The sequence below is a fragment of the Prionailurus bengalensis genome, chromosome C1 (genome assembly GCF_016509475.1).
Source record: "Prionailurus bengalensis isolate Pbe53 chromosome C1, Fcat_Pben_1.1_paternal_pri, whole genome shotgun sequence".
In the NCBI taxonomy this organism is placed as follows: domain Eukaryota; kingdom Metazoa; phylum Chordata; class Mammalia; order Carnivora; family Felidae; genus Prionailurus; species Prionailurus bengalensis.
The window spans coordinates 119,967,790-119,994,386 of record NC_057345.1 but is presented as its reverse complement, the minus strand read 5'-3'; the positions used below and the strand labels follow the sequence as shown (position 1 = coordinate 119,994,386).

Below are 26,597 nucleotides of genomic sequence, written 5' to 3'. Positions count from 1 at the left end.
GGCGGGCCAAGGGCGCGCAGGGCGCTGAGCCGGCGGGTCGAGCCAGCGAGGGCTTGGACTCCCCGTGGTGTGTGTGCGCGCAAGCGCTCCTCGTCTAACCGTTCAGGACAAGTTGAAGCAACATAAATAAAGTCGGATCTCCCAGCCTTGAGGTCCACCCCTCCTCCTTCCTGGTTTGACCCCAGGCCGGGGCCGCTCGGAGCCACGGCGTGTGCAGCCAAGATTGCAAGCCGCTGCGCGTTACTGCCAGGGGAAGGGTGCCGCCCCCGCCCCCCCCCCCCCCCCGCCACCAGCGGCCACGACTCGGGAGCCATCGAGTCAAGGAGGGGCAGGGGTGACCGGAGAACCCTGAGGGGCAGCCTGGCCGCCTCCAAGGTCAGCGCTGGTCCCCTGCGCCGGCCTGGGGAGGGGGGGGCAGGAAGGTCGGGGACGCGCCAGCCTCCCTAGGAGCAGCGGGGAGCAAACTTGGGAGCTGGGCCCCGGGGAGAGGAGAGGCGGAGGGCGGGGAGCCCAAGGAACCCCGGGCACACCCGCAGCGGAGGCCGAGTCCGAGCGGCCGGAGAGATTGGCCGCAGGAGGATGGCCTCCGCAGCAGAAAACGGAAAGCTTGGAGCAGAGGACGTGGAGGCACTCGGGGGCTGGGAAGCCCATAGAAAATGACAGAAAGAAACGCGAACCCGGCCTAGACGCAAATCGAAACTGCACAAAGAACAGTCACTTGGGAGAACCCGGGGGCGGGGGCGGGGGAGAGATGCGGCCTGAGCGCGAGTCCCTGTCGCCTGCTAGGAGGTCTGGCGCGAGGACCGGGCCGGAGTGGCCCTTCTCTTGGCGTCCCCAACGAGCGGAGAGGCACGAGCCACGGCACGAGCTGGGAGGCAGAAATGGGGTTTCGCGGTGCCCGGAGGGATCGCGAGCCCCAGAGGCGTTCCCCGTCTCCAACGCGCCACTCGACAGAGGGTGCTCGGGCGGTCGGGGCCTGCGGCCTGGGTCGCGCTGACCGGAAGTGCATCTGCGAAGTGTCCTCTGGGCAGGGCGCTGGCCGCCGGGCCGGGCTGGGACAAGGACAAAGTCGGAGTCGCTTCCGCCCACCAGCCTGGGCGCAGGTGGGAGAGGAAGGAGGGAAGCAGACCCCGCTGATTGTGGAGGGCGGGGGCCCTCTGGATGGGGAAAAGACGGAACCCCCAGGAACTCCATCTGAGACCCGGGTGGAGTGCCGTGTGAGAGCAGGAATTCAGCCCTGACTTGACTAACTTGAGGGGAAGTACAGGGTCGGGGGTGGGGGCTGAGAGCCACTCCTTCTTGAGAGTCCAAAAGACAGAGACTAGCCCTGAACCCAAGTCTGTGCCTCTCCCTACCATGTGCCAAGCTCTCTGTATGCTGGAGACTTGATACTGAGCCTGTTGCCAAGGCGAGCCAGCCTGGCAGTTTACGATGCATTATTACAGTGTAAGTTTTAATGTGGTTTGGTGTGACTGTGGCAAGACGACCCTGGACCTCACTTTTCTCATCTGTAAAATGGGGAAGTGCGTGCAGCTGAATTAAGTAAATTATGCCAAAGAGCTAGCAGTGTGCGCTGGCAAGTAAATTATGCTTATGTTATTATCCATTTCAAACTTCTGGAAGTGTCTTCTGAATTGCCTTCATCCTGTCCAATGGACAAGTCCCGCCGGTGGAAGTGAAGGGGAGAGGAGGACAGGGTGAGCTCCGCTGAGGTGGTTTCTGGGACTTGCTTTGTCTTCTTCAGCACATACATTACCTTCAGCTTGGACGGCATTGCAACTATTACAGGTTGCTTCTCCCCAGCCCCCTGGAGGCCGCCAAGCAGCAGCAGAGGTTTGTGGTCCAGTTTCCCGTTGTGTGGGCTTTATCAGATGGCAGAACTGTGGGTCTTTCTGCGGAGTTCGTTGGCCTCCGTCAGGGCTCTAGCCCACTCTCGCAGCGCTTGTGGCCAAATTTTAAATATTCGTGGGCCCCTCTCTTCCTGCGACTCCTTCCGTCTTGCCCCCCAGGGGTCTCCCACCCCTCTGCGCTGGCGCCTGCTGGACACGTCTTCAGACCTCTAGAAGGATGAGTGCACCCCTGAGGAAGCTTCCAAACACCCAATGGTGTGCTTGGCGGGGGGGGGGGGGGGGGGGGGAGCAGGGAGGAATCCGCTGGTGGCTGTTAGTCCCCTAAAGCTTTCTTGAGTTTTACCCCCTCCCCCAGCAGAGTCGAGGAGGGGGATGTTGGTGCCCATCACCTCCCTCTACACAACACTCCTACTGCCTCTTCCCACCCCACCACTCCATCCCACATCATTCCCGCTGCCAACAGCCCATTCTAGAGTGAAAGATCCCAGTTCTCGGTTCAGGGTATGATGTGCATACCTATACACCCACAGTAAATCCTGCTTTTTACAGACTCACCTATACCCGGAGTCTTCCATTACTGAGGCTGAAATCTCCCCAAATGTCCCCAAAGCAACCCACTCCCACATCTGTGGAGAGAATTCCAGAGTCCCATCTCCAGAGTGACACCTCAGCGGGGGAAAGGCTGCATTTAGAAGGAAATTCAAGGGGCAAATATGGCCCAGGGCTTATCAAGCTCTCTGAAAAATCTGCTTTTCGAAACCTCCCTGCCTGAGGCCGGCCATTCCCCCAGGAGATGCACCTGGGAAGGTGCAGGGGACATCGTAAGGATGGAGAGAGTTGTACTAAGTGTGCCTTGTGTCTGAGCCCAGAGCCACCCGGACCCAGCAGCCTCCTGGGCAAGAGAAGGGGCCACCCCACCACTCCCCTGGCTGCCCTGACTCTAGTCTTCCTGGCCCCCACCCAACCAACCCACCCACCTCCACCCCAGTTCTTCCTGGGGGCTTCCACGGAAGGGGCAAGCAGGCACGTCCCAGGCTTGGAAACAACGCCCTGTCCCTGTACAGGCTAGACGGGAAGCCCAAGAGCTGGGGCATGCAGATATGTATTGCACACCGCTATGTGTACTCCTGGACCATGCGTGAATGTGTGCCAGAAGCTTCTACACAGGCAACGTCCCTGTGCTTGTGGGGAACACACCTCTATAGCTCAGCCCATTTAACATTTTTTTGGTATATGTGCACATATTTTACACACATGCGCACATATAGGCATAGATGAATGTACGCACCTGCTCTTTTGTGTGCAGAAGCGTGTGCATGCATGCAGAGCGGCTATCTGTACTTCAACACTGCCCTCTCAGTGGCACACGGGGAAGAACACTGGACTCAGGGGAAAGCTGGGGGGGGGGCGGCGAGGGCCGGTTTCCTCTCCCTTGCTTTTGAAAGAGGTACTTACTCTCTCAGGACTTCCCCCCACCCCTCCTCCACGCTCCCCCAACCCCCAACTTCCCCAACCACCCCACCCCTGCCTGTGCAATGCAACCTTTTTATTCAAGAATCCCTGAGGACCCCCTCCAACAACGGGACTTCATTAAAAGACTGGCCTAAAGCATTTGGGGGAGGAGTGGGGGTTGGCAGGGTCCCCAGCCCTGTCCCTCTCCACAAGTTGCCACAGGAGTGTAACCCTCTCACCTGAGTTCAAAGTGAGAGAAGAACAAGTTCGCTGGTGGGGGTGGGGGGAGGAGGACACTCGGCCACCTCCCCATGGAGAGGTGAGGCAAAGCTAAGGGAGGGCTGCTGCCCGCTGCCCTGCCCTGCCCCTCCCACCCCCTGCGCACGTTGGTGCATACCGGAAGGCAGTTTTTATTGCCAGAGGAATGGGTTTTCTCCAACACAAAAAAGAAAATCTAGGCTAAGCCCTGGAGGGACTGAGGAGCACACCTGAGAACCGCAGTGGACACCTGGACACAGGATAAGGAATTTGAACAGGGCCTCTCCAACCGTGGCCTTGGCCTCTGGCCTCCAGGAGTCAGCCAAGCCTCACCCCTGCCCCTGCAACCAGGCTTTTTACTGAGGGCATTGGATGGGGGGGGGGGGGGAGGGTGGCAGCAAGTTGGGATGGGGAGAGACTAGGACACAGTGACCTCCCTGGTGATTAACACCTCTGGAAGTGCTGTCATAGGTCACAGGGTTGTGGGGGCCAGGTAGGGGGGCAGGCTAGCAGACCACTCCTTCTCTGTGCCCTGGGAAACCCAGCCTAGGGAGCCAGAGAACTGGGCACACATGCACACACTCACAAACACCAGTCACTACTGGCATCCATATACCCCAAACACACACTTCCATCTCCCAAGCTGAGGCACAACTACCCAATACCGTCCCGTACCAATACCCCACCACACACAGGACAACCCACAAACATATAAGCTTGCCTAGACACACAAGGCAGCCCCCCACACCCAAATATCCCCTCCTCCATCCACAGCCTCCCCCTGACCCTACTGAAGGAACAAGACTTTTGAGCAAGAAAACAGAGACCTTTGCCCCCAGAAAGAGCCAGGGATCAATACTGTTTAGACTCGGCTAGTGTGTATTTCCTTCTGGGCTGAGGAAGATTTAAGTTTATGGTTCAATCCGCTCATTTTTTTTTTTTTAAAAAAAAGGTAGAAAATGAGGAAGTTGGGATAGCACACGCCAGTATTTATTTCGATGCAACCTCAGACTTTAATACACAGGCGGCTCACTAAAGCCAGCCCCATAAATCAGAGAAATCAATGCCTGTTTATGATTATTATTACTTTCTTTTTTTAGAGGGGGAACAAGAAAGAGAACTGACCAAAGTCCTCTTCCCCTCTCCTCAGCCCCAATCAGGAAGAAAGGAAAATGAGGACGGAGGAAGGCAAGAAGGTGGGAAAGTCAGGGCCTTGGCCAGGTTCCCGAGGTAAAGTCAGGTGCTAAGAGTAGATATGACACAGAAGAAGACACACAGCCACGGACAAGGCACGGAACAAATATTTAAATTCTCCGAGCTTCAGTTTCCTCCACCGGACAAAGAAAATTCTCTTTGCCCATAATGGTTGGGAGATAAAAGGAGATATGGGCAAGAAATCAAATTACATAATAATGACACATCCATAGACTTCACTAATACGATCCTGGGGAGGGGTAACCACCTCCTCCCTCTCCCCCAAGGTTAAGGGGAAGAGCTCTTAACTTTGACCTCCTGAGAGTGCCGAAATGGAGCCTTAAGGAATAGGATCGTTTCTGGAGTTGTTGCTTGCATTGGCCTCTACCCCAGCCGCTAGATCTGGTGGTCTTGAAGTGGCCTCGGGACCCCCAGGGCCACCATGAAGAAGGATGCAGAAAGGGTAGCCTCGTTTCCAGGCACTCGAAGGAGAAGGTTCTCGACAGAGCAGGGCGCCCCAACACCACTTCTGGATGTGGCTAGATGTTCTGAGCTACCTGGAGGAGAGGGGGAGGACCGTGGGCTCCAAGTCTCTGACCCTCTAACCTGAAGCCTTGGAAAGTTTGAAGATACTAGGCCCCCTTCCCCAACAAGGAAGGCAAAGGATGTACCTCCAACCCCCATAAAACCATGCATCTGGGCCACCCCAGGGAAGGGCCCAGGCCTCTGCTTCAAATTCTTCACTCAAGGATTGACTGAGCACCCATTATGTGCAGAGATGAGTCTCCACACCCCAAGAAGGCGTGAAGGGGGTAAGAGGAAAAAGATTTACTGCAACAAAGTTGGGAGTCCATGGCAATACGACATCTACTCTCCAACTCCAGGCCACTGAACCTCAAGCCCCCAAACCCTCGAGCAAGGACTCAGAGCCGGCTCAGCACTGTCACCTCCCCAGATAGAGGCCCAAATCAGCGGGAAGATTTTCAAGGAAAAAGGCAGAATGACGCCACTATCACTTCTCACAAAATCAATCCTACAAAAACAACAGGAAAGAAACCCAAGGGAAGAACACAGAAACAGAGTTCCCATGCAGACCTAAGCCCCGTAAACATACCTGCAAGCATTCTGGTGTGCAAACACAAACGACCACACGAACACACGCCATGAGCTCACAAACATCCAAGTGTGCATCCAATTACAGAGCAACGAACACTCAGCGAGCACAACAGTCACACATGCAGGGACACACAAGACCAGGTAGGTACCTATATGCACCTGTGTTTGCACATGATCACATACGCACACAAGTTCGCCAGGACACCTACACATCTAGCCACACACAGGTACATGCACACATATTTCAGAAGACAGGAAGGAGGAGGAAAGGAGAATTTATCATTAAAAACACAAATCCTGGACAAAAAGATGATACCTCTTGAGGAGGGGCCTCTGGTTCCTCCCCTTAGTCCCTGAATATAGGGGGCCCAGTGCCTGCCCAGGAGGATAGGCCCCAGGGGGAAGGGGCAAGAGTGCAGACATTTCCCTCTGGGACGTCCAAGTGTCCTAAGGGTCCTGGAGGCTTGTGTCTGCGCCCCCCTCAGTCAGGAAGCAAGCCTTTGTTGGCATTCTGAGAGTGACCCCGCTTAGGTTTGGGGTTTGGACGAGGCAGGCTTGTGCCCACTTGGGAGATGGCTCAAAGTGATCCCAGCAGCAATGTGCTGCTGCTTTGCATAGCGTCCCAGGATCCGGGCCTCTTCTCCCTGGGCTATAGGAGACCGTGAGACCCGGCCCGGAGAGGCTCCTTGTGCCGCCCTGGCCCCGCCGCTTCGCCTACAGAATCGCTTCTCCGAACTAAGAGCGGTGAAGACCAGGCGGCAGAGAGGCTAGGCCCAGAGGCCAGGCTGAAGAGCCGTTGGCCCTGGTGGGCAGCTTAGCTGGAGGCAGCCCCTCACCTCTGCCCCGCCTTGGGAAGGCCTTCTGCTTCCGGAGAGAAAAACGTCAAGCAAAGCCCGCACCAGGCTGGGAGGGGGACGGGAGGGAAGAAAAGGGCAAGGTGCAGGCCAGAGCGAGGAGCGGAGCAGGTCGAACAAGTGGAGGCCAAAGCCAGGTTGGTCCTGGCCCCGAACCGGGAGCGGCCCGACAGCCCCAGCAGTGTTTCCGGAGTCAGGACTGAGGTTTCGCCTTTCTGGCTCCCTTGGACGCCATTGGAGACCAGGCGTGGGCCTCCAGACCCTCCAGACCCTCTAGACCCGGATCCGCCCGGATCTGGGCCACCTCTACCACCGCGCGCTCGTCTGGCCCCCGGGATTCGTTGCGCGCTGGTGGGAAGGCCGGCCGGCCGGTGTGTGCGCGGTGCGCGCGGGAGCCCTGCGCCCGCGCCCTTCCCGAACCCGCAAGGAGGAGGGCCGCCAGCGGCTCGTGAGCACAGTGAACACTTTATTTCAGACTACAGGTTTCTGAACATAATAAAATCTTTGGCTTGTAGCGGCGGTTCAGTCTCGCAGTCTGTGGGGTCGTATTTCTCAACGAGTCTCCGGAAAACGAAAGGGGAGCAGGACAGACAGACCGACAGATGGGGCTTGGGAGGTGGGGGGGAGAGGCGAAGGGCAGACACGCGAGGAAACACACTCTCACGCACACAAAGAAAAGTCCCAGAGAAACGAGGGCCAGCGATGCGGGGCGGGAGGCACCGGAGAAGCAACAACATTCAAAAGAAAAAAGGCAACGAAAACGAAACTGGGCCGGGGGCAGCGAGGCGGAGGTGGGGGATAAAATAATTATAATAATTATAATAATTATAACAATAATAATAAAGGAGATTAATAAAAAGTCCAGCAAATAGAGATCGCTACACATATTTCTTTTCCTTACCTGAAATTAAATATATACAAGGTCGTAAGCGGTTTGGCTAGATAGAGCTTTAAGGAGTTCGCAGTTTCGCCCCTTACACCGTGAATAGAGAATAGATCTTATTTTTCGATAGCACCTGTCCGAGTCTTTCTCCCTTTTTAAAAATGTTTCGTTCAAACGTGACTCTCCATTCTGAGAAACTCTCTCTGTCTCTCTCTCTCTCTCTCTCTCTTCCCTGTTGCTCCCTCCCTCCTGTGCGCGGATTCTTTCTCCCCCGGCGTGGGGCCGGCGAGGCGGCGGCGGCGGTGGCGGTGGCGGTGCCAGGAGGGGGCGCGGGCGCGGCGGCCGGACCGCGCGGCCCCAGCCGGCGGCGGCTACTCGCTCTCGTCTTTGTCCTGGACCGTGGTGGTGGAGTGGTTGTACAGTCCCTGCGCCATGAGGTGCAGCGCCAGGCCGTTCTTGATGCCTGTGGCTTTCTTGATCTTGGCGCGCTTGTTCTGGAACCAGATCTTGATCTGGGACTCGTTGAGGCTGAGCTCCTGGGCCAGGGTCTGCCGCCGCTGCTCCGTGATGTAGCGGTTCGCCTGGAACTCCGCCTTGAGTCTCTGCAGCTGCTCGGCCGTGAACGCCGTCCGCGGCCGCTTGTCCTCCTTCTCGTTCTTCTTCTTCTTCAGCTTCCTAGTGCGCGGACCTGCAGCGGCGGAGAGGGCCGGGTGGGGGTGGGGACGGAGGGCAGAGGGGAGGGGGTAGAGGGCAGAGGAAGCCGTGAGAATTGCTGGGCCGAGCGGGGATCGCGCCCTGCGCTTCCGGGGCGTTTGCGGAGGCCCTGCGGCGCCCCCGGCTCCCTCCCGCCGGCTAGCCCCTAGATCAATCCATCGCCTGGCTGCTGGGGTCGCCGAGTTCCCTTCTGGGGGGCGCCAGACGGGCCGCGGAGGAAAACTGGCCGAGGTTGTCTGTACACCCCACACCCGAATTCGGAACCAGAGAGCCGCGTGCCAGGCTTAAATCCCATAATCCAAGATGGAGACACATTTGGAGCCCCATCCGGTGGATCCCAGACTTGGAGGTCAGGGGCCTGCTGTCTTCACAGCCCTGGAATAAAAAGAGTCTCAAGACTGGACCAGTGAAGACACTAGGGCAGGACTGCCCTGAGGGAATTGCCAGCCTGCAAACTAATCCTCCCTTCCTCCTCAAGGAGCCACCTACACCCAGCACGGACAATAAGACCCCATCTGCTTGTGGCTATTGACCCCAGAAAATAAGGGGATAAGAAGGGGACTTGGAGGCGCTTGCCTAGATCCAAAGTCTTTGGTGTATGTTCTCTCCACGTCTCCTTTCTCTTTGGCCTAACGGAAGCCCTTTCTAGAATCCCAGGGAGACACTGACCACCCCGTTCTCTGAAGAGAGGGAAAAGGCATTCACCCGGTTGCATGTCTTGCCCACATGGCCCTGGCCCCCAGGGTTCTCCGCTTTGCCCCTTGGATGGTGCCAGTGAGAAAGCGAGAACCCTCCCCACTCCTCCACCGGGCTCTCTCTTTTGAACACATAAGCTACAGTTTCAGGATTGAAAAATCCTGGATTAACAAAAACAGACCAGATATGCTTTCCCTGCCCATCTTAAGACATTTGCAAAGAGACTACATCCCTCTTGACCCCATCCATGAGCAAAATATGAACAGAGGGACAGAGACAGAGGGAGAATACTGCCAGAATTTTGTGCTTCGCCCCTACGACGAATATGGGAAGAGGCCCCAGCAAACCTCCCCCCCAAGAAGGTGAAATCTCTCCCCAAATCTGGTCTGGGAAGAGAGCTGCTATGGAGCCCAGCCCTGAGAGAGGAGGGGGAAAGAGGAGGCAGCCTTTAAAGCCTGCACCTCAGTCTATCAGCCTCACACCCAAGTCTTCAGGCACTTACTTGGTGGGCCCTGTCCTGATTATGGGAGCTTACTGAGCCAAGTTAAGTCCCTGTTGGGCCTTTTAATATCTGAAACTGTCTGGAAAGAATGGTCTTCACCGGAGTCTCCAAACCTAGCAACAGAGGGGCAAGTTGGGCTGCTGGCTCCTGGGGCAGGCCAGCGCCTGGGGTCACCAGCTGTCCTATGACAAAAGAGCCCAGGCCTGGCTAACTGCAGCGACTCAGGTCTGGGTTGAGGTTCATCTCCCTGAACTGCCCGTGCAGGAGGAGCCAGTACCCTGCCTCCCCAGGCCCTTAAGAAGGAAAGCGGCCAAGAACAAAGGCAAGGCCCACTCCTAAGCTCTGTGCAGAGAGGACTAAGAGGTAGGGTGGGGAGGGAGGACGGCCTCAGTTTGGATTAGTAATTAGCTGAGCGGGTAGAGAGATTGCCCAGGAAATGTGCACATCTCCAGAAAGGCCCCGCTGCGCGTTGTGCGTCCGGGACGTTGTTAAGAGTGCTGTTGTGTACGTGTGTGCAGAGGCACGGACACTTGTAATAAAATCGTAGCCTCCTGGCCAGCCTGAGCCGCACAGCCTGACAGCTCAATCACTCTATCCATCAGGCGAGTCAATCAAAGCAGCTTTTCGGAGGTTCAGGGAGTCCGACGTGTCAATAACGGGGCTCGAGATGGCGGGGGCTGATAGCGCGCATCGATCCGCGCCCGGCCGGCAACCGTGGGGGAGGCTAGACACCAGCCGGGGTAGAGCGGCGCACGGCTACGCTGTGCCCGGCCTCCTGCCGGACCGGGTGCCCGGAACGCCAATTGTAGGCCAGAACCCCTGCTGCCCTCCTCGCAGTGCCCACCCGCCTCCCTGGTGCTGCCGTCCCGGGAGGCGGGCAGGCCCCAGCCTCCTCTCCCGGGGCCTTGGGTTGTCCCAGCGCGGATCTCCTCGGCCTCGGCTTCTCCTAGCGCAAGGGACAGGCGGAAAAAGGGCCGAAGGAAACCAACCTACGGCTGGCGGAAATCTGCTAACTGGCAGATACGGGGAAGAAAGGAGTGGAAGAAGGAAGGGCCAGAGTCGGGAGGATGTCCGAGCCCGTGGCACGGAGAAGCTGCCCAGGAGGCTGTCAATCATGTCCTGTGCCCCCGCGGCCTGGCCCGAGCCTGACCGGTCTCCTCTCCTCTCCCACTGTCTGTGAGCCCTAGAGAACCAGGAGCCACGGGCTTTCGGCAAGGACCGTTTTGGCAACCGTCTTTCCCTGGATTCTACCCACCCGGGTCAGACTCTCTTGCCTACCCGGCCTGGGGAAGAAGAGACAGCGATCAGAGGCTTTTCTCTCTCTTTCTGTGTGTCCTCAAATCTATCTCGATGTAAAGAAACTCTCCCCAGAAAATACAGAGATGGTGTTTGCGTGTGTAAGAACACAAGGCGATGATTTCTCTGATCAGAGCCTTGCTGGATTTCGGCCTCCTCCGGACCTGGCTGGCGGGATTTCAGACCCAGATCACTAGGCCCACCTTCCCGCCGGCTCTAAACATCTCTCTCCCTGGAAGAAAATCAATGACTGACTGTGTCTTTCCTAAGAATAATAAAGGTAAAACACAAAGAAGGCCCCAGGGGCTCGGACTTCAAAACCAAAGGCTCGAGCTTCTCGTGCCAGGAGCTGTAGCCTCTCCAGTGGTGGCCGCAGAGGCCAGAAGCGCCGGACTGGGGGCACACCCGGCTGGGACTGGGACGGGGGTGAGGAGGAGGAAGCAGGCGTGAGAGGAGAAAGCGCCCGGAGGCCGAGTTTGCTCCCCCCGGCACGGGGACAAGGGGACAGCCGGGGTTGGGTACTCACCGGAGGACGGACGGTCCGAGTAACGCGTGCAGTACACCCAGGCCGGCCAAACGAGGGGCTGCTGCGAGTCAGTTTTGACCACGGGCCCGCCGTTGGCTGAGCCCATAAGCAGGATGGCGGGGTTGCCGTGCTCCGGGTACTTGGCACCCGGCGCACCAGGGCTCCCCACGCCGCCTCCACTGCCGCCGCCGCCGCCGCTGTCCGAAGGCTTGGCCGCCGCTGCCGCCGCCGCCGCTGCCACGGCTGCCGCCGCCGCCGCCGCCGCCGCGGGGTTCCCGGCTTTGGACGCACCCGCACCGCCGCCGGCGGCTGGCGGAGAGCCGTCGGGTGGGCCACAGTTCACGTCCGGGGCGCACAGGAGCGAGGCGGCGCCTGGCGCCCGCGTGCCCAGCGGGTGGACAGGGTCTCTACCTGCGCCGGTCTGGCCTCGGTCACGCTCGACCCGGCCTCCTCCCGCGCCTCCTCCGGCCGCCGCCGCCACCAGGAGCTGCGGCGGCGGCTGCTCTTTTTTGCAGCCGAAGTCCGGCCTCAGGATGTTGTCGATGAAAAAGTTGGTGGTGCGGTGCAGCTGGGCCGCGGGCTGCGGCTGGTGAGCAGGCGCCGCGAGATGCTGCGGCGGCGGCGGCGGCGGCGGGGGCGGGGGGTGCGGGGGAGGTGCGGGTGGTGGGCCAGGGGCGGCAGGCAGGGCGCCGCGGGCGGCGAGGGGGGCGCGGGCTGCGGGGACACCGGCACGCTGTCTCCATCGCTGCCGCTGCTGCCGCTGGCGCCGGGGCTCAGGCTCAGGCTCAGGCTGCCCGGGGCCGCCGCCACCGCCGCCGCGCCGAGGCCCGAGTCGCGCTGACTTTTAGGTTCCGGCTGCTGTTCTTCCATGCTCGGCCGCCCCGCCGCCCCGGCCGCCGCGCCGGCCCCCGCCCCCCCCGCCTCGCTCCCCACCCCACTTTGCCAGCGGCCCGTGGGGGTGCGCGGAGGAAGGAGGCCGGCGAAGCCCCAGCGAAGGCACGGGGCGGGTGCAGGAAAAAAAGCCCAGGCGCCTGGCCTGGATCGCTCGCTCTTATCGAGCAGATAGATCTCGCTGTCTCTCCCTCTCTCTAATTTGTAGACATCCAGATATGGAGACACTTGGCTATTTCTTTTTTTCTTTCTGCAACCAGATTCAATGATTTGTTTTAAATGGGGAGTAAGCCACGGCCAAAAAGGAAAAGGAAAAAAAAAAAAGAAAAAAGAAAAAAGAAAGCAAGAAAAAAGAAAAAAGCTCCAAGAAATTTTTTTTTCTTAAAGGGAAAAAATAGTCTTTAAAGTCTAGCCATCTTCCTAGGCAGGAGTGAGGGGTTTGACTTCCCCGAGTGTCACGCTCAGCTGTGCCCAGAGCGCGAGGCTGGCAGCGCCTTTAATCGCCTTTGCTTTTTTTGCAGCGAGAGCGCGTCTCCGCCAGCGCCGGGGCTGCCTTTTTTTTTTTTTTTTTTTTTTTTTTTTTCTCAAATCTCTGACAGCTCGGATCTTTGCACAAACTCTCTCGCTTAAAAAAAAAATCACCCAGGCACACTTTTTGCCTTCAAACCGGAAGCACGTGAGTCAGGCCGCACGTGTGCGGGGCCAATGGCGAGCCAGGGTTCGCGCTGACACCCGGGCCCCGGCCCAATGGGCGCGCGCGGGACTTTGCGGATAAATAATCCGGGGGCGGCGGCCGCTGGCGGAGAGGGGGCGCCGCGGCCAGGGCCCCGCGCGTCCGGCCCGCCCTCCCCCACCCGCGCTCGAGCCCCTCCCCCTCTTTCAAGCCAGGACCGAGCCAGGACCGAGGAAGGGGCAAAGGAGACCAGGGAGGGGTGGATTTCGGGGTGTAGGCAAATAGAGAAGCAACTCCATAAACAACTTGTTGGAGAAATGCAGGATTATGGGGGCGTGCGCGCCGGGCATAGGGTCAGGAAGCAGGGGCCTCCGCTCTTTTACATCCCTTTGCCTAAGAAATTCAGCCTTTTCTTTTCTTTTTCTGTTATGAAGGGTGAAATGGGGTCGGGGGGTGTGTGTGTGTGTGTGCGTGCGCGCGCGCGTGAAGGGAGAGGGGTGAGACGAAGAGGGTCAAAGATGTGGAATAGACCTAGAGTTGGTTACTTTGAGATAATCAGTTTATTTTTCATAAATCACAAACCCCGGAGGCCAGCCGCGCCTAGCTAGCACCGTCTGTTGGTAGGTTTTGCAGTGCTTGCCGGCCAGCTATTGCGTGTGCTTTCCGGAGTATCCGTACCCACGTCCTACCCTGTCCGGACCTTCGACAACCCCCGGGAGCTGTCCTGGCGCCATTAAGCCAAGCCCAGAGGGCGCGAGAGAGCCCAAGCGCCGGGCGCGCCAGGCGCCTGTTCTTTTCCTGGCGGTCGGAGTGGAAGCCATCCGGGCGTCTTAGAGTTGTCCTGGGCGGGCCCCTGGGCCAAGCAGGTCAGGGTGCCGTTGTGCTCGACGCAGGGCTTTTGGGTTCAGGGCAACCTCCGTGTGAGATTTTCCTGCAAAGTGAAGTCAAACAAATGTGAAAGTGCTGCACCTTAAGTGTTTGCCCTAGCCTGCTGACGATGTGGACAACGAGTTTGCCCCGGTGGCCCAGAGCTCTCTGGAATAACCCCCGACCCCCTGGAGACCCCTGGCTGTATCCCTGCGTGTTCTTCCCAAGCTTTGGGGGACCGCGGAGGCTCATGCCACCCCCACGCTCAGGAAGACTAGTCTCCAGTCCTCTGGTCTCTTTTTTGCTGTTTCCTGGTCGAGGCGCCCTAAAAGCTTTCTGGTGGCCAGGGATGGGGTGGGGGGTGGGGGGTGGGCAGGTGAGGCGCTGGACACCAGCGGGGTTTGTCTGCCCAGCTGTGTTGGAAGGCCAGGCTCAGATTGTGTCCTGAAGCCTGCGGTACCGGAGAGTGGCTAGAAAGACTCCAGCAACTTAAGGCCTTCTCAGGGATGTTATCTTGGAGCTCCGGCGAACCTGTTCTCCCTGACGGCCATCCGCAACAACTGGGACAGCGAAGAAAGGATCTCTGGGGATGTTGTCTTAGAGGACAATGCAAAATAATTCCCTTCTGCCCCCGAAAAGCCACAGAAGGTTAGGAGGAAAATAAAACGAAAATCCCAGCAAGCTGAAAACCCCCGCAGTAGCCGAAGTTTCTCAGAGGGGCTGGTGGAGAGCGGGAGTTCTTGTTGCTGGCTGCATCGGTCAGCCCAGCCGAGGGTCTTCCTCTATGGGGGGGTTCTCAGAGCTCCTGGTTAGACCTGCCCGGTGGCCTGGGGGCTGCCAGGACCATTTTCCAGGGCGCTGCGCTAAGCAGGCCCGCCTTGATCTCCTCAATCCTCCCCAGCTGCCCCCCAACCCCACCTTGGAGTCGACCGGGTCCTCTTCAGTTCTACACCCAAGGGCGCCCCGAAATCTCCCGGTGCCCCATCTTTTCTCCCCGAAATGGGGGTGGGATTTTATTTATATTTAAGTTCGCAAAATTGAAATCTTTATCCCGCAAGCGAGCGTGGGTACTTAATTAAATTCTAATTAGGACACTATCAATATCCTATTTAGCCGCGTAGCTTTTGTGCGCCGCGGTCCCTTTCAGCGCCGTAAATAGGGTCTCGACGCCTTATCTCGCCTGCAGGAGACGCCTCGAGAAGGGCTGCGGAAGATAATTTATAGGTTTTAATTACTCTTCATTCCGCCTGATCAGCTTGGCGTTCATCACAGGCCTGTGAATAAAACCCTGGTCAAAAGCTCTGTCACATCGCGCTGGCAAGACGCTTAATCAAAGTGAGCGGCCCCGCGCGCCGCGCGGCCCGGCTCCTCCACGTAATTTCCAGCCAGCTGATAAAGCCAGCTGAATAATGCGGCGGCCCTTTGGAGACACCATTTACAGAAATGACTTTATTGACGGCTTAACGTCGGTAATTCATTTTACCTTTCATGTAGTGGAGCCCGGATTTGTTACAGTAATGGGATGATAAATGCACCCGCGGCCCACGAGCTCCGGCTGGATTAGGCGGCGCTCCCGCGCGCTGGCTGGTCCCCCCCACCTCCCCCAGGCCAGGCCCGGCGCGCCCCGGATGCTCCGCACCCAGCGCCAGCGCCGTCAGCTCTCCACGACCCCCCGCCCGGACCCACACTCTCCTCTCCCTCCTGAAAATGAGCATACCTTGCTAGCGGGTTGGTGTCCTAGCAAGCCAGGAAGTGAGATGTGTGAATGCTAGGAGTGAGCAAATGTTGGCCAAGATGGGTGTGTAAGGGGTCCAGAGGACTCGGAGTGGGCTCAGGACTGGGCGTGTGGGTAAGGAAGTGCCGGCAGGGTGAGTTGTGAGTATGTGGGTAAAGGGGTCGGGTGTGTATGGAGCCATGTGTGTGCACGTCTGAATACATCCGTGTGCCCGTACGTTTCCCGTCCGCATTTCGCATTTCTGCCTTTGAGAATTAAGGAATTTCTTCCAACTTGATAGATATCCAGGTGGGGATGGCCTGGAGGTAGACTGACTGGAAGCAGGTTGGGGGAATCTAGGAGGAAGAGAATGAAGTCCCTTTCTCCAATGGCCCTCTGCTCCTGGGCCAGAGGTGTGGATGTTTGGGGGCACCCAGTGCCCATTTGCCTTGCCTTGAAGTTCTGAGTTGTGCAGTTTCCCCAAGGCAAGAGGCTCCACAGAAGGCCACTGACCCAGCCACATCTGTGCAATAGATTGTCCCCAAGTTCCGCTTCCACACCCAGCCCACATTCAAGTGGAGGATAAGGAAAAAGAATTTTTATTTTAAATGACGAAGGGTGGGGGGACCCTTATGATTTACTTACCCTCTTGAGGGAAGGAGGGGACCCAAAGAGGCTTTCAATGGTGGGGGAGTGATACAAGCGGGATGGAGAAAGACCCCAACCCTACTGACTCTCTCCCATTCCCGTGTTTCCTCCATTATCTGCATTCTCTGCGGCCAACAGAGACTTCCCCTGAGCAAACGACACCTGGCCAAACACACAGGAAGTGTGTTTGTGTGTTTGGGGGGTGCTAGAGAAGGCTGAGGGTCACACAAGGGGAAGACTGATGAGTGCTTCTCAAGGTGAAGGCTGAGGAATTATACCTTTGTTTCTCCTCTTTCCCATTCTTGCAAAAACCGCTTATCAATTTGCAGTGGCCCAGGGCTGTGGGGGCCAAAGCCCATATTTGTATCTATTTGCTTGTGTATGTGAGAGCCACAAACAGAGTCTATAAAAACCCTGTTTGTGTGTGAGTGTATTTGTGTGCAGGGCAGGAGGCTCGCTCGCGTATGGACACTTCAGTGTGTATACCTCACGTCTGCCCCACCAGCCAGTAGGGCTCAGAGAAACGTGTTTGTGGGGGGGTTTGGGCGCATGCTGTTCAGAAAAGAGAGATCTAACGCCAGCCTGCGCTCCCGCAGAATTTTGGATGTCATTTAGGCAGAGACAAATATCATGGTCCTGCTAGCTTCCACCTCTCTTTTGAGGAAGAGAGTGAGGAGAATTGTGAAGGAAACCCTTGCAGCCTGGCCAGGCGTGTGCGCGACGGGCCGAGAGTGCAAGCGTGTTGCATGCACACGGTGGTAATCGCATTTCGAGTGTAGATCAGATGGCGGTGGGGCCTCGTGGCGCGGGACATGAATGAGTTGTCGCAACACAATAGCGTGCAGCCTTCCTACGGGGACTGGGTGACCAGCGGTTTTGTTGGGAGTGAATGCGAGGAGATTTCTGCTACAAGTACTGCGGTATTATTATGAGCCAGAAGGTCAGACTATACATTGCAGGTCCCCAAAGCCTATAGACCTTGGGAAATGTGGGGCCTCGAGCCACGTCATTGTACCTGACAGTCCTTTCAATAGACTAATTCAATTAGCGCTCTTGGTTTTGGTCTTCATTTGGAGGCGATAATAATGTGGGGGGTGGGTGGGTGCAGGGGGATTCGTTAGGTATTGGTTAGGGATCTTAAGCAATTCTGCCTGAAGCTGGGAATGGGGCTGGGGGAGGCGAGGGGGGAGAGGGAAAAAGCTGAGATGGGTGGGGGGTGCGTGGGAGGCAAACCATGGAAAATAAAATGCTCTGTTGACTCTTGAAATTGGGGCGGCAGCTTTGTTTGTAGACCGTCCGGAAGGCTGGGGGGGGGAACAGGGGGAGCCAGGGAGAATTTATTTTTTGTGTGTGCATGAAATAAGCCAGTAAATGTACAGGTTCTTAGGAATTTCGAAGAAAGAGAGAGAGGGAGAGAAAGAGAGAGGAAGGAAGGAAGGAAGGAAGGAAGGAAGGAAGGAAGGAAAGGAGGGAGGAAGAAAGAAGGAAGAGAAAAGAAAGAAAGGAAGGGAGGGAGGAAGGAAGGAAGGAAGGAAGGAAGGGAGGAAGGAAGGGAAAAGGAAGGAAGGATGGAAGGAAGGAAGGAAGGGAGAGAAGAAGGAAGGGAGAGAAGAAGGAAGGAAGGGAGGGAGGGAGGAAGGAAGGGAGGAAGGTAGGTAGGTTGTCCCCTTTGGGGGTTTCAATATTTGGATCTATATCCCCACCATTCTGCCTACCCACAGGGTTTTCTCCCTTTTATCCCAGGGAGCAGTTCACAGCAGGGACCTTTTTGTTTCAGAAACGGTTTGCTTTTTTGTTTGGTTCCCCCCCGCCCCTTCTAAAGCCTAATCAAGCTGAGAAAATTAAGCCCTTTCTTCACCTGACTGTGGGAAATGGGGGAAACATTTCAGTGATTTCTGTAAATTGCACCGGGTGGTCAGGATTCGGAAAGGGCTCCCCTGGCCCTGGTTTCCTTATCGAGCCCTGCGACAGCCTGCGGGGCCGGGGCCGGGGCCGGGCGTCCGGGACGCCAGCGCGCAAACCCCCGTCTGGTTGCTGCTGGCGGGTTGACGAGCCGGGTGACTGCGCGGGGATGCTGGAGAGCGAGACGCAGGACCCTTCGGCTCCGACTACCGGGAAAGCCTTCCCCTTCCCTCTCTGTATCCCCAAACCACTCTGGAGCTGGTACCACACAGCTAGCCAGGCCCCTGCAGCCGAAGATTTTAGAGCTCACGGTTCCCGAAAGGAAGGCAACCACACACACTCTACATATTTTTCTTCACTTTAATCAGACATCCTGCTTTTCTCCTTACACCGAATTCCACCCAGACACCAGAACAGAAACGCTAACATTGTATCCTCCCCCACGAAAGTAATAAAACCCGGAGTAAATTCAGCGTCTACGCTGGAAATTTTCTGCTCTCCTTTATTTTGCTTTTTGCCCTCTCTCACCCCTCCCCCTCCCTAGGAGGTGTCCTGAGTCCAGGCACCCCTTGTGGCCGAAGGAGCCCCTGGCCCACCCCAGTCCCCACCTGTCCAAGTGGCGGCTCCCACCTCGATCCTGCTCGGCGCGGGTCGGAGTCCACACCGACTGGCCTCGAGCGTGTGTACTCTGGTGGGTACCAGTGTGGGAGCGAGTGAGGAGGGGCCAGCGCGGCTTCTGGGTTCTCCTCCCCCCTCGGCTCAGTCCAGGTTCCCCGGGAGGTCCAGACCCAACTTCAAAGTTGGGGACAAAAAAAAAAAAAAAAAAAAACCTCGAGAAAAGAAGAAAAACCACAGCATCCAAGTCCTTTGCACAGGAATGCCCCTGCAGCTCCAAACCGTGTTCTTTCTGCTGGCCCCAGAGTTAACTGTCTTCCTCCTTCCCTTGACTCCCTTAGGGGTGAGAGGTTGTCCCTGGGATCATCTCCCATCGACCCGGGGAAAGGAAGCAGAAGTCCGCGCACCCAGCTCTCGCCGCTCTGGCTCCTGTCCCGCGCCTTCCCACCTCCCTGCCGGCGGGCTCAGGAGCGCCAGCCAGGCCGCGCCCCTCTTTCGTCCTTTCGGACGCAGCCTCCCGACCCTCCTCCCCGGGAGGGTGCGGGACAAGCCCCCGGCTCCGTTCGAGGTCGGCACCGCAGGGGGCCGGCGGGGAGATGAGGGTGGGAAAAGTTTAGTCCGGAAGAGGAGCGGGCGGGGAAGGGAAGTCTCAGGAGCCTGGAGTGGAGAGGCAAAAGGGGCGAGAACCTGGAGTCTGCCCCCCCGACTCCACCCCACCTCCTTCTTTCCCAGACGGGATCGCGTGCGGGTGAGGTGGGAGGGGAGGGGTCGCTGCACCCCCAAGGTCTTCCCCGGCCACCTTCCCCGTCCGCTTGCTCCTGCAGAAACCCGGGTAAGGGACGAGTGTGCGCCGCGCGCTTGCGTGTTTGTACGTGACTCTGTGTGTGCGAGGCTCCAGGTGAGCGCGTGTGTGTGTCCGCGTGTGCATGGGAGGATTGTGTGCATTCTCTGTGTCTCTCTAGTCTCAACGTGCTTGCGCTACGTTCGGGTGTGCAAGTGTTGTGTGTGCATGGGTGTACGTGCCTGTGCGTGTCCCTGCCTAGGGTGTCCTAGAGTGTGCGTTTTTGTGCGAGCTGGAAATGGGAGAGCAACTACCTTTACCGAGGCTTTGGAAGTGCGGCGTGTTAAGTGCGCTGATCCCAAACCAACTGCCCACCTCCCACCCCCATCGTACCCCACACCCTCTCCCCACCCCACAGCCCCACCCCCCGTCGGGGAGCTATGCAAAGGCAGAGGAGACAGTTGTTTAAATGTAGAATAAACTAGCCACTGTGTTTTTTCTTCCCTTCCAAGACCCGCCTGTGCAGCTCCGAAGCCCTGCAGAGGGGGGTTGATTGGGGAGGTGGGGGGGGGGGGCGGAGGTGGGCAATACGTGGCAAGGTCAAGATCAAATGGACCTCAGGGAGCGCATGGCCCAAAAGCCCATTCCACAGATGACACAACTGGAGACCTGGAGAAGGGAAGGGACTAGCTCAGGGTCCCACAGAGGCTGTCACTTGTCCTAGGACCGGCCAAACCTGGCTCAGAGCCACAGGCGTCTGAGTTCTGTCCTGTGGCCTAAGTCCCAGACAAGAGCGCAGGGATGAGGTGAGGGTTGGTGGTCTTCTGCTGATGGCCAACCCACTCCATTCACCTCCAAGTAAGGTTCGCTGTCTCCCCAGTACTTGTGTGTGTGTCTTTGGGGGTGGGGGAGGGGGATGAGAGCCCAAGGCAGGATCTCTTGGGGCTAGGAATGCAGTGGGACATGAGGTGGAGACACAATCCCTCCTCTCCTAGGGTCTCACTCCACCCCCCAAGGAGTTAGCAGCTTCCTCTTCTCCCCCACTCACCGGCGGAACTTTCCAGGCATGAATGGTACTGTTAGAGATGGGGGGGTTGGCTGGCCTCACTTCCTGCGGGGATAGGGTGGGATGGTAGAAAACCGACCCCAAAGCCATTCCAGGCACGTCCCTCCCCTCCCGAGCCAAAGACGCCCGCCCCAAAATTGTTATGCAAAGGAGCCAAGTGTGTGATCTTCCGGTGATCAAAGCCGCAAAGCCAAATATTAGAGAAGAAGTCAATAATGGATGAGCAGATTAAGAAACCCATCTCGCGGACAATTATCGTCGCAATTGAAAAAGCTCTCTCTTCCTCTAATTCTCCCCCCCTCTCCCTCCCCCTATATAAAACTAAAAATTAGGTGAAAGATGGGAGTTGGGGAGGGTGAATAGGAAAGGCTGCAGCCGAGCTTGCGTGAATGAGCGCGTACATGGATGGCTTTGTTGAGGGGAGATAACGCCCCCTAGGGGTGACCCCAGTGGGTCCCCGTGTTTTCTCTGGTCAAGCGGCAGAGCCTTGCCCTCTGCACCCAAGGTTCATTGACCCCTTAGAGCGTGAAGTTTCTCTGAGCCGCACGGCTAGAATCAGAGTTTCTAGAGATTTTCTTTTCAAAACGTTGGGCACCCAGCCTGAGCTCCCCCGCTACACCCCTTGCTTTCCCCTTTCTCGGGAGAGGGACCCTAAAGCCGGAGGTTAGGGCAAGGAGCAGGGTCAGAGGGGCGCAGGCGAATTCCCGGCCGGTTTTCCTGTGAGGAACGCGCCACCTGTCGGTGCTATCGCAGAGCTGCACCCGTGTGGTGCTCAAGGGTCCACCAGGCTGTGGGGGAGAGGTTTGTGATTGAATTCCCTGGACCCCGAGAGGAAGAAATCTGGCCTCTGTCCTGTCAGCCAACGCCTGACTGAGGAGAGACAACAGGATTCCAGGAAGGGGTCCTTGTTGGGATCCCCTCGCCTCACGAGAGCCTAAACTGGAGAGAAAACCCCAGGAAGTGCTATTTCTGATTCAGAAAAGCAGAAAATACCTGAGACATAATGCGGGTGGGGTGGGGGGCTCTGCATTGGGCGTCAGGGCCTGGGTTCCTTCGTCCCCTCTGTCTGTCCCCTCTGTCTGTGCTATGTGCCCTTGAACAGGTCCCTATTTCTCTCTGAGCCTCTTTATTCCTAAACTGAAGGAATTAGATTAGATTGATCCCCTCTCAACTCTGACCTTCAGTCTGACATTGAATCTGAGCTATGTCTGTAGGACACCTGTGTCTTACCTTCTTCCTAGTTCTAGCTCTTAATAGATCCTGGACCTTTATATGCACTTATAGCCTAATCTCATGTACATATTCAATGTATAGCTGCTTTGATTATATTACTGTTTTCTCAATTATCCAAGGATTTCATTTGACAGGGGTCAGGATGTTTCTTGGCCCAAATTATCTTCATAAGTGCCCTTTTCCTAACTTCTTTTTTTTTTTTTTCAAGAATCAACAAAACAAGAAAACTGTGTTGACTTTGCAGTGTGAACACATGGGGGATCCGAGTCATGGGGCCAGTGAGAACATGACAGCTGTTCATGTGGAAGGCCACCAGAAGACCCAGGCCCCAGATTTCGCCCAGTGTCAAAGAAAGGACGAAAGAAGAACCGAGGCTGGAGAGAACGTTGTAGCCACGGACACTCTGAGCACCGGCCCCCGGGAGTGGACTGACTCCTAACCAGAGGGTTCCTGATGGACGGTGTCCAGAGAGCAGAAAAGGCAAGCGTCCAGACAATGTAGGATAGCTCAAACCTCAAACGACTTGCCCTTGAATTCTCCATGAAATTAATAAAGCGCGGAAACCGGGAGGTGGGGGCGATATTTTCCTCAAGTTACCGGGAGATCGCGTGTAACCTCAGCTTGGAGTTGCAGGTTCGCGCAGCTGGAGGGAAGCGCGGGTTCCCTGCGGTGGGTCCTTTCCGCAAGGCCTGGCACCCAAGCTTAGGGCAGCAGGGCCGAGTTAGGCGGATCAGGCAGCCCCAAACGGCGCACGCCTGACGGAACAGCTGCTGGCCCGCTGTCCTGGCCTTCAGTTCCCAGAGGGGCCAGGAAGGCCCTCTCCTCAGCCTCCTCCCGCGGCTGGGCGGAGGCGGTGCATCCCTCCCCCAGGGAATAGGAAACTTCCCTTGGGGCAAGCCGAGAAACTGCCATTTTGAACCCGGGACCCTTTGCTTTCCGAACGGAGGGGACATTTCTAGTCGTTCCGTGGGGGAATCCAAGAATCGTTCTGGGACCATCGGGCCCCCTCGGAGGCGGTGAATTTCAGCGTCTTGACCACCGGCGCCCATGTGGAATTCAGGCTTAAGGTTAATGTTCCAATTTAGAGATGGGAAAATTGAGGTCGGAGCTCCAGTCATTTGTTCTGTGAACGGCAGTCTGAATGTAAACCGAGGCCTAAAGGGTTAGTTGGTGGCCTGGCCCTGATTGTGGCTGGGAATTTTTGGCCAGCTTCCGGGAGGTCCGGTCCCACTCGTGACCAGGGGAGCGGCGGTTCTGGTCCTCTGTGCCGGGAGACTCGCAGGGCTTGTGACACCAGCGCTTTCCCAGCCCCTCAGCCCTGACCCATGGGCTTCCGAACTTTGTCCCTTCCAGCCTGCGTGTAGCAGTCCTGGGGTCAAGCGCCTTCCCACTAAGCCAGGTCGGCCTGGGAAACTGGGAGCCCCAGGCCTGGGCCTAGAGCGGCCGGCAAACTGGGACCTGTGGCCAGTCCGGGGCGGGGCGGGGGGGGGGGGGAGCTGTGGGCTGAGCTGGGTGGGCTAGGGACACTGTTGCAGGAGGGACCAGGAAGCATCCGGGACTCTGTATGTATCCTGTCTCGGCCTGGACTCTCCCACGCGGGCCACGGAATCGGATTCTGGAATCAAGGTCAAGACGCCCCAGGCAGTTGCTTTGCCCAGAGCTGACCGACAGGCGGGAACCTTCCAGAGACAGCCACAAAGTGGCCTGCGCTGGGCCGGTGAATGCCAGCTCCGATTTGCACTGCTCAGACCAACTTCGGTGGTGGGACTGACAAAGGCGAAGGAACGGATTTATTTTAAACCTCTCACATTTCACTCAGATGTTTCGGGTTTACAAAGGGGAGAGCAGTAGGGAGAGAGACACACACAGGTAGAGAGATGAGGGGAGGGAGGGAGAGGGGAAAAGGTTAGGGATGGAGACAGCGAGGGAGAGAGAGAAGAGGGTGGGAGAGAGAGCGAGAGAGCGAGCCCTTCGTCCAAAAGGCAAGGGAAGGATGTTAGAGAGTAGATAGCCTGTGTACATCGGGTACTTGCTCTGGGCTCGGCTCTTGGCCCTGTATTCGGGTTAGCTCATTGCATCTTTACTGTAACCTGTTGAGGTATGTAATTATCACCCTCTCCAGCTTACATAGGAGGAAACTGAGGCACAGATGGTGGTAAACCAGCCCAAGGGCTTGTCCTTAGCAAGCGGGGAAATGAATCTAATCTGTCCCCAGCCCTAGAAGAGCCAGGTGGGGACCAGTCGGTTCAGGGGCCTCTCAAAGCCGCCCCGCGGGCCCCGAGGAGGGGAGGGATTCTTATTTCCGAAGCACAGACGCGAGGCTTCAGCGCTCCTAAGCCCTCAAGTCGGCCCCGCTCCCGCCAGCCGCGCGCGGTTGGCTGCGGGGGTCGGTCCGGGGATCCCTCAGCCCGCGCCTTCCACGCTGGCTCCGGGCCCGGACACGACCCTGGAATCCCAAAGCCTCGGCCCGCTCTGGGGAGACGACCTTCGGTTTCCGTCGCACGGAAGGGGCCCGCCCGAGAGCCGTGCGGAGGCCGCAGCCTCTCCTTGCTGGTATCGTCCGTGTTCATTCTACTGGCATCCAAGCGCAGTGACCGTGGAAAGCGCGGAGTATCGGAATATCGGACTCGGCCTTGGTGGCCTACACCGTGCGACAGGGGCAGAAATGGCTGATCTGGGAAGGCCCGCCGGCCCCAGCTCCCGGGGTGAGGCATCTTCACCGCCCGGCCTTCCAGGCTCAGTGGCGGGTCTGCTAAGGTGATCGCCGAAGCCAAGACTTTTTCAGACTTGCTTCCGGGCAGCGGGCGAGGACCTTGACTGGGATGCGCTTGGAGCTCGGGTCCCACGGAGACGACAAGTCTCCAGGGCTTCCCCCAGAACCGCTCTTCAACTATCCCTGCGGGGATAATGGGGTTCCCAGGGGCGAAGGCGCATGGCGAAAGGGCCGTGGCGAAAACTTGGGATCACCCAGCGTTTCCTAACAATGCTGGGCGGTCATCCTTCGAGATCGCTTCACTCCCGGGCCCCGCGGTCCGTCCAAGGGTAACCAGGTCTCATGGAGCACCCTCTAAAAGGAGGGGAGTTGGGGGTGGGGGAGGAAAGGACGTGCAGCCTGCCGGAGGGATGGGGGGGACTTAGGACCAGCATTGCCAGGAGACATATCTTGACCCCAAGTCACCGGCAGGCCAACGGGAAACTTCACCGGCCCCCCAGAACCTGCAGCGGGTCCTGCCTAGAAGGGGCTCCGATTGGTTCCCCCGGGGGTTTCCCCGCCCCCCCGCAGAGAGAATGCAGGTGCCTGACTTGCTTTAGGAAAGCACAGGTGTGCGGAGAAGAGGGACTGGCATTGCCCTAGGGTGGTGGGAACCACCACTAGCCGCCTGAGATTTCTGTCCTCCTGCAGTCGGCCTTGACTGCATCCCTCCCCTTTCTCTTTGCTGGAGCTTTCGCCTTTAACCAGGGGAGCAGAACGGGAGGCCTGTACCAAAAAGGTCTCATTGTCTCTGAAGTAGAACCTATGGTTTCTCAAGGCCCTGCTGGGGCTCTCCGGGGGAGGAGAGCAACCCCCAGGGCCAGCAGAAGGCAGCCCCCCTTGGCCTGCACCACTCCTCCGTTTTAACAGACTGAATTAGAATTAGGATTTGTCAAATACTTAAAAGCTTCCTATCAGAGCTGCCTTTGGTTTGGGAATCACCACCCTGGGATTTTATAGTTACTTTAATGGAATGGTTTGGAAGAAGACTAAGGGTGTCAGCAGTTTTGAATAAGAGTGAACTTGAACTTGAACTTGACACAGCCCCCCCCCTTTTTTTTAAGTGTCTGGACCTTGGGTCAAAATACATCAAGGAAGAGATTCCACCCCCACCACACTCAGGGAACTTACAAGTACCTTGAGAGTGGGGCCCTGGGGATTGGGGGTGCAGAATTTGCCGGGAGTAGGGGAGGTTATCTTGGCTGGGTCACCAGAGAGAGTGGAAGCCAAGTGACTGTGCGGGCATCCCCTCTTCCCCATCAACCTTTGCATTTCTCTCTTCCCCCTGTCAGTCTCCCAGCTATCAAGTGTGGACTCGATAGGAATGTTGCAAGGAAAAACTAATTAAACGGCAGCACAATGCTTTGAAAATATTAAGTGTCATGTAAATGCCTAATGCTAATAATAATCTTGATGGTGGTAATTATGTGCCAGGAAGCACATCCCAGACAGCCCAGCACTGAGCCCAACTGTGCATGTCAAGGAGGATCCCAGGGAACGCCCATCCTTTGTGTTGTGGAGCCCCAGCTCCGAATGGCCTGGTGGAAGAAGGGAGCTCCAGGTCACGCCCCCAGCACCTGGGAAGCAAACCTAGGCTAACCCCAGCGGGAGTCCTGAAGTTACTGCTCTCTGTGCCGGAAAGCCCCCTTCGTTGCCCTTAACGTGGGAAATTTGAGATTTCCAGGGACTGACTGTACCCAGGAGGCTCTGACAGGCTCCACTGTACCTACGTCCACGGCCAGGTCTGACCTCTGTGAGCTGAATGCCTTCGGTTTTCCAGAGCTTCGTTACGACGTCGCTGCTGAGCCTCTAGGTGGATTTAAAGAGAAGAGTGTTCTCTTGGGGACGCACATGCCTCGCTCTCTTCTTTCCCTGAACTCTGGCTGGGAGGGGCATGGGGTGCTTGGATCTTCCCTTCGACATTTTTCTAGTTTGATGAAACACCAGGCCTTCCCAGGATTTACAGTTTCCTTATAAGGCAATTTTGCCAGCACCCATCCCTCACCCCCATTTTCTCCCAACGGAAGCTTCCCTGCTACCACTACCGCTGGCCTGGAGCTTTGGGGCCCTGAGGTCTGCCAAAACCCAGTGGGGGCTTTGAGGGCAGCAAATTA

General features: G+C 57.4%; 1 protein-coding gene and 2 long non-coding RNA genes across 3 annotated transcripts; 2 read left to right on the top strand and 1 right to left on the bottom strand.

Moving 5' to 3' along the window:
* The first annotated feature begins 484 nt into the window (after nt 1–484).
* LOC122481270 lies at nt 485–7,243 on the top strand. Its single transcript, XR_006296801.1, has 2 exons — nt 485–1,833; nt 4,711–7,243. It is a non-coding gene; the product is annotated as an uncharacterized LOC122481270 (long non-coding RNA).
* Nucleotides 7,171–17,395, bottom strand: EN1 (engrailed homeobox 1). The gene is given in 3 exon segments (XM_043576594.1): nt 7,171–8,295; nt 11,342–11,990; nt 11,993–17,395. Coding segments are annotated over 3 exon segments (1,185 nt in total). The 5' UTR covers nt 12,212–17,395; the 3' UTR covers nt 7,171–7,978.
* On the top strand, nt 11,848–25,854 carry LOC122481271. The gene is made up of 2 exons (XR_006296802.1): nt 11,848–11,930; nt 21,940–25,854. It is a non-coding gene; the product is annotated as an uncharacterized LOC122481271 (long non-coding RNA).
* The last annotated feature ends 743 nt before the right edge of the window (nt 25,855–26,597 follow it).